The sequence below is a fragment of the Pungitius pungitius genome, chromosome 18, assembly GCF_949316345.1.
Source record: "Pungitius pungitius chromosome 18, fPunPun2.1, whole genome shotgun sequence".
NCBI lineage: Eukaryota > Metazoa > Chordata > Actinopteri > Perciformes > Gasterosteidae > Pungitius > Pungitius pungitius.
This window is the reverse complement of record NC_084917.1, coordinates 9841850-9849113: the sequence shown is the minus strand read 5'-3', so window position 1 is coordinate 9849113 and position 7264 is coordinate 9841850. Positions and strand designations below refer to the sequence as shown.

The 7264-nt window shown below is 45.3% G+C and overlaps 2 protein-coding genes across 2 annotated transcripts; one reads left to right on the top strand and one right to left on the bottom strand.

Moving 5' to 3' along the window:
• The first annotated feature begins 1685 nt into the window (after positions 1-1685).
• On the top strand, positions 1686-3559 carry LOC119226318 (nodal homolog 2-A-like). Its single transcript, XM_037484166.2, has 3 exons — positions 1686-1995; positions 2205-3007; positions 3120-3559. Exons 1-3 carry the CDS (start codon positions 1686-1688, stop codon positions 3270-3272), a joined length of 1266 nt encoding a protein of 421 aa, XP_037340063.2. The 3' UTR covers positions 3273-3559.
• Positions 3560-3687: 128 nt separating this feature from the next.
• LOC119226320 (eukaryotic translation initiation factor 4E-binding protein 2-like) lies at positions 3688-6851 on the bottom strand. Its single transcript, XM_037484168.2, has 3 exons — positions 6506-6851; positions 4621-4815; positions 3688-4540 (listed from the first exon to the last, which is right to left on the bottom strand). The coding sequence occupies exons 1-3, from the start codon at positions 6639-6641 to the stop codon at positions 4515-4517; spliced, it is 357 nt and encodes a 118-aa protein (XP_037340065.1). The 5' UTR covers positions 6642-6851; the 3' UTR covers positions 3688-4514.
• Positions 6852-7264: the final 413 nt, after the last annotated feature.

Here is a 7264-nt window from a genome sequence, read left to right as displayed (position 1 = left end):
GCCGAGTACGAGGAGACCCTGTTGCGTGGGACACCAAGTCCAATTGAATGTATGTGTTCTTACTTATATATTTTTTTATAGTTAAACGTGTTATTATTGAATCTTTAATTTCGTAATTTCCAAGCCACGCGTGTTTGAGACCACAATGCAACGTTGCTTCATTTTAATTCCCATTATTTTACCAAGGCGGTCTCTGGTGACGTTTGGTCAAACGAATCACCTGATCTGTAGTTGGAGTTCTTTTGGACCCTTTGGCACCGTGTCTTTGGGAGAGAAAACCAAGAAGCGATAATGTCTCTCCTGTGTGCGTCATAGTCCACTCTAAGTGGGGTTTTTGCTCGGAACCAATCGCAGTAAAACCCGACACTGTTTGGATGTTTGCAAAATATATCTTTTCTTTTTGGTTGGAAAGTAGGAATGAATTAATAATTCCCATTTTAATCCGCTGTCATTTATTATAGATGATCAGTGTTTTCTGAAAAAGTTAATTTGGAGTTTTAACGCACGGATCGAAATATTCAAACAAAGTCGCTTGCATAATTCCCCGTTTTTCCTATGACAAATTGTCACTATGAAGAGCTTTCAAAGAAAAGAGATTGAGTTCTAATAGCTAGGTATGAATGCTTTCACACGTCATACTCTTCAAAAAGACGCACAGCTCGCCATCAGCTCTTCCTTCTGTTTGCTTTAGATGTTAAGTGTGCAGTTTGAGTTATTAATGGGCAACAATTGACTGACATTAACATTAAGTCATTAATGTACCTTTGATGTTGCTGTCAATTATCATGGCAGATGCTTTACCCTGGAAGGCTGTATGGATATTTTTAATTCCAATTTTCTTTTGCAAACAAAAGATCTCCTATATATATATATATATACATATATGATATTCATACACACTTAAAGAGTTGCCTTAAGCTTCAAACACAACGATTTCCATATAAAGAAACTGTTAATTACATCAATTCATGTTTTCTTGCGTGGTGTAATATGACGTTTATCTTTTACTGATAAAAAAAATCAAACGTCATCCCGTTTTTTATTTAATCCCCACTAAAACATGTCCTGAGGTAATAACCACATTTAGTTTTGTCTTTGTCTTGTCTGGATTGATTTGAATCTAATTAAAACTATTACAAAAATACCACACTGTACATGAGGACTTCCGCAATGGTCTTCTGGGAAATTGTATGTTTCTGTGAACCCTACAAGAGGCAAAAGAGCCAAATGGAACTTATCACCATTTGGTTCATCCATTAGAGTCGTGAGAATGAAATGGACCCCGTTAGTTTAAACCCCTTTGGTCTTTTTGATTAACTGTCTTGTGACTTTACCCATTAATCAGAGCGCGGCTTTTGCAACCCGTAATCTCCTTAAAGCATATTACCATCACCCTTTGTTATCCAAGGATCTTTAATATACACCACTAAGCGGCGCGCGCTTTTACGTTTATCACACCCCTGCAACTACAAAGAGCAAGTGGGTTTCGGTACCCAACGACCTTGTCGCATCCAAGTCTTTGAGGGCTCCCCGGATCAAAGGTGCCCTTCGACAATCTGTGACTTGGCACATCTCTTCAGAGGAGGTCAGGACAGAGGGCAGGACTATAAAATCCAGTCGCAGCATCTCACCTGTACCATTCGGATTCTACCCGTGGAAGCGACAACACTGCACGCATCGCAACTATGAAGGGACCAGCAGTGGACTTTTCTCTTGCGCTCCTTCTGCTTCTGGTGGACTTGGTTGCGGTTCTCGCCGCACAGCCCCCCGCTGGGACGCACCCTGCCGCACTGCTCCGGGGGATGGGCGCCGGCTCCAGACGCACAACGCACCGGCAGCAAGAAGGCAGGCTGCCCCTCTACATGATGCAGCTCTACCGCACTATGCTGAACGAGGACCGCCGTTGGACTCCGGCTGCCAGCGTGAGCCGCATCAGCGAGGAGGATAACCCCGGTTTGCACGCCTCCGACTCCGTGGTCAGCCTCGTCGCCAAGAGTGAGTTTTCATAAATATCTATTGGTCTTCTGAAGCTGTTGTGTGGTTTCCCTATTATTATATTCTAAACATTTCTGATTTCCCTTGATAAATACCAAGCATATTGTATTTGCCTCAACTTTATTTAATCATTTTTCTAGTTGGAAAATATGTGTGTGTTATTGTCCAAGTCCCACCTAATAACCAATATTCCTTACTCTCCTTTCTAGGCTGCCAACAGATCGGCAAGAAGTGGTCCGTGACCTTTGACATGTCCTCCATGTCCGCAAGCGACAACATCCAGCTGGCCGAACTTCGCATCCGCCTGCCCTCCTTCACCGAGTCTCACAGAGCCTCCGTGGACGTCTACCACTCCCAAGGGGACGGATGCTCCGGCACGCACTGCCCAGAGGACAGGCAGTTTGTGGGCCGCCTCGTGGCTCACCCCAGATCAATGGTGTCACCCTCCTCCTGGAAGGTGCTCAACATGACGGAGATGCTCCAGCGCTGGCTGCAGCGGGAGCACCCTGCGCAGAGGATGGAGGAGGACGAGGCTGAGGCGAAGGAGGAGGAGGAGGGAATCGGTCACCCGACCGCCGACCGGGTCACCGCGGTGATCTTCTCAAGGCAACACTCCAACAGCCTTCGAGCTCCAACGCTCATCCGCACGGCCGTGCGCTCCAAGTACGTCAGCCTGGACCGCAAGAGAGCGACGGCCGCCTCTGGGTCCAGGCCGAGGAGCCGCAGGTCCAGGAGGCAATCGCACGCCCGGCGCCAGCGGCACGGTGTGGCCGGAGCCGCTCCCCGCAACAGGCCCTCCGCCGAGGAGGAGGAGGAGGAGGTGGTGGTGGTGGTGGAGGAGGAGGAGAAGGGTCATCTCTGCAGGAAGGTGGACATGATGGTGGACTTTGCGAAGCTCGGTTGGAGCGAGTGGATGGTCTACCCCAAGCAGTACAACGCCTATCGCTGTGAAGGGAGCTGTCCTACGCCAGTGGATGAGACCTTCACGCCCACCAACCACGCATACATGCAGGTAAGGTGGAATTTGGGACTAGACTTTGTATTTCTGTAGAATATTTGCCGCATAAGGGACGTACTTAATAACGATAAATGAATAATGATTATTTGTCCGTTTCTCCATGCAGAGCCTCCTGAAGCTTCACCACCCAGACAAGGTGCCGTGCCTTTCCTGTGTGCCAACGCGCCTGGCACCGGTGTCCATGTTGTACTTCGAGAACGGGAAGATGGTCATGAGGCATCACGAGGACATGGTGGTGGAGGAGTGCGGCTGCCACTAAGCAGAAGACCTGGAAACCTTCTGGTTGAAGGCCGGAAAGAGCGGAGGCACAAAGTGCAACACAAGTGCTCCTCCTAAAGTGGTTGGACGTCCACAGGCACTTTACGGACTTTATGTCCGGTTTGACACTGGCGCGCAGGCTGTTGCCGAGGTGTAGGACAATGCTGTGCACCCATGGACACCGCTTACACAAATACATTTTGAAATATGGATTCTAAGTTCGAAGAGTTTTTGTAGAAGATTTGGTGATCGGGTGATAAGCTACAAAGGTTCACAGGGATTCATTACGGTTATGTGTTGATCAGTCACGGTGGAACAAGACAATGGTGAATGGTGGCTGCTCACAGAAGCACATTAGAAGATTCACACTGAGGTCTGATGTACAAACAGTTGAGTGAAGACAGATGCAAATGGTATAAGCGCTTTTAACTTTATTGAAAGGTTTGGTTCACATTGATCCACCTGTATGTTTGCTATTTACAATACAATAAATTATTGGTTTTCTTGACAAAGTGTTTGTTGTTTTTTAATACTGATAAAAAAAACAATTGTGAAGACAAATGATGACGTAATGAAGTGCTTAAGACCTTTTCTACGCGTTATAGCGGTGGATGCACAGGTGCTCACTCACAAGCTCATACCAAAAAAGAACAACTTTAAAGATAAAGAGGGGCTGGTTGTTTTCCAACAAATGACGAGCTAGTGAACGTATAGGAGCACGTAGCAGCTAAAGAGACAGATGTGTTATGAACCAATCAACCCAAGATGACATGATAGTGTTGTGTTTATATGGCCCCATGTGGCGGCAGAAACAAATTAATGATTGCACCACATTTTCCAAAACAATGACCTGCGAAAACTGTAACCTTAAACTGAGCTCCATACTTCAAGTCATTTATTTGAATAACATTGAAAATTCTAGAGATGTGCTTAAAGTCCTCAAATGAGTAAATTCACATAAAATGCTTAAATTTCAAGAAGACTTTGACTAGCTTGTCAAAGATCTCACATACAAAGCCAAGCATATTCAAAACAAACACATAATTTCATGCATTAGCTACAGTAATGTTTTTTTTCTTTTTAAACAGATTAATCATCAACAGAAAAGGCCTTCTTGTGGATTATAAAGCTCAATAAAACTAGGCGTCTCATCCCGAATGAGTATTTTTTTTCTTCTTCTTATCCCAGTAGTGGAAAAAAAAAGTACTGTCGGGAATCACCTTGTTCTCGCTGCTGACCCTCCTCAGATGTCCATTTCAAACTGGGCATCTTCAAGAAACACAAAAGACATCGTAGGTGAGCAGAGGAAAGGAGACGTTCCCATTCCAAATGCACGGATGGGCCTTTACCTGCGTGGTCCTCGGCGTGCTGGTGGTGCGCTGCGTTGCTGCTCGGTGTCGGCTCGGGTCGGGTGGTGTCGATGGAGGAGTTGGGTTTGAGCGCCCTGGTGACTCCAGGGATGTCCGGCAGGTTGGGAGGCGTACGAGCCAGAGGGGACGTGCGACACTGCAGGAGGAACTTCCTGTCGTAGATGATCCTGGTGCCTGTGGGTGTCAGCCAAAGGAAAAGCGACGGCGTTTCTTATTGGCAGCATTTTCTCTGTGTGGTAAACTGTCGTCTGAGCTAAATGTGTTCTTTTTTTTTACGTAGTGCACTCTAAGTTTGGCGGAAAGGTTTGTACTAATACCGAGCTATTGATTTTGGCTACTCTCCCACAGATCCCTTGAAACCAGTTCAAATGATAGAAAAAAATTGCCAAACAGCCAATACCGCAACTGATTTAAACTAAATAATTATAATATCAAAACATTTCAAATCACTGCTGATTTCTCACTATTAACATTTTCAATGGAAAAATAATTATTTCCAATTAAATTCAGCAGCTGACAGTGAAGTTAAACACTTTTTAAAATTTGGTGTAAAAAAAATGAAAATGTAAAAGTTGACCACATAAAACGGGTGTAAGAAGTTACTTAAAGAGTAAACAAATCAAGACCTATGAACTACCTCCACAGCATCGACACACTTTTTCTCGGTGTGTGATGGAAGAAGTTGTCTGTATATGTACACGTCCATACATTCCCATGACCAATGACCTATTTTTATGTCATCCCCGACCCAATTCTTTGTTTATCAGTAAATCTGTGGCCAGAACACACTATCAGCTATAATGGACATGTGCGCGCTTACTGGACTTTCTCACAAGGCAAAAACTTTTCATTTTCTGGGGTCAACGACTCGCAGTGATTACGAGAGTATGACGTTAAGCCACATTTTGGTGGGTGTTAATACAAGCAGTGTTTCCTCGTGGGGCCAACACCTAGTAAACATGTTGCTGCCGACTCCAAAACAGCCTGCTGTAAAAGAAACACTATAAATAGGATCGGACTCAGTGAGGCTGATTGTCCATGTATTCTACAGCTAAAAGGCAACCTGAACTGAACTCAGTCCGCTATTCATTGAAGACTGATGGCAAACCAGAGCATGTTCATTTACATTTAAAGTAAAACAAGCGTGCTTAGCACATCACCTTGAGCGGTCTAATGAGTAAGTAGGCCGAAGGCCCTTTAAGCACACATTCAATGTGATTGAAAACGTAAATCATCGTCCTAACGCTGACGTCACCATTAGCGTCCACGAAGGAATAAATCAGCATTAAATCCCCAGAGAAGATGAAAGGAATGCATGGCACCGCGTGCAGATGCAATCACGCCACTGGCCTGTTAATCAGAGACTTAACTTACTCCGGCTTGCTTCCCATTTGTATTACATCGAAAGGGACACATCCGGACTGGCAGAACACGGCTCTAATAGGATTCCCCTAAGTCCGTCAACGGGTGGTCTTTAGCCTGCAGGAAGCATGGAGAGGACGAGCTAACGCATGGCTCTGTAAAGCATGTCCTTTTACATCAAATTAAAATCATAAAATAAGGTGACACTACACGGACAGGGTTCACGCACACGGGCAAAGCTGCCTCAAACACAGTGTGACGGCGTGGGAATTACAGGCACGTTTCTTGGTCACACGGTGTCTCCACACCGACGTGCAATTCTTACAAGAAGAAGAAAAAATAGTTGTAGAACTTTAAAAAGTGGATTCAAGTGGCCCTTTGAGGTGTGTTATCCGATCGTCAAACCGATCCTTTTTTTTTTATAACCCTTTTGTTCTCGACCACCCGATAAGATTTTTAAAACCGTGTCCGATCTTTAGACCGAGGCCCAGCGCGTCGTTACCTCCGGGCGTCGTGCTGAACAGCGTGCCCCCCGGAGTCGTGGAGTAGTCCTGGGGCATGTGCGCCGCGTCGTGGATGGCGACCCGTCTGACGGACGGGATATCCCGGCTGCCGGTGGTCTGGGTTCCCGCTGACATCTCTCACTGCTCTTGACGGTTCGGCTTGCGGTTGGACTCGTTTGGCACAGACGGACGGGAAGGACGCTGCGGGGCTGAAGTCAGGAAGCAGCGACGTTACCGCGTGCCTCCACGTGGCGCAGGCACATCCAAAACAACTCGCGGAAACAACACGTGAGACGGAGGGCTGCGATTGGCTGCAAATAGGGGCGTCACAACGTCAGCACATGGGGGTTGTAGTTTTTCATTGTTTTCTCTTGTCGACCAAAGATGACGCGAGAGTAAGAAAAAGAATACATCTGTGGTGGGCAATTCAGTTTTTTTCTTGATTAGAAAACTAGCGTAGTCATAGTAAATGAAAAATGTAATTACTCAAAGAAATGTCGCATGTATGCACCGCTTATGAGAAATAAATCAGCAAATTCAGAGGGCATTTCTCCGGAAAAAGACTGTGAAATATACTAATTTCAAAGAAAATGTGAACTACCAACAAATATTGGAAATAATTCCAATATGAAATAATTATTTGTTTATATGAAAGATATTTTGGACCCACAAATATCAAACTTACACTGAATATACAACTGTCCATGTAGGAGTATTATATATAAACAACTAATTTCACTTTTAACCAAAACAGGACC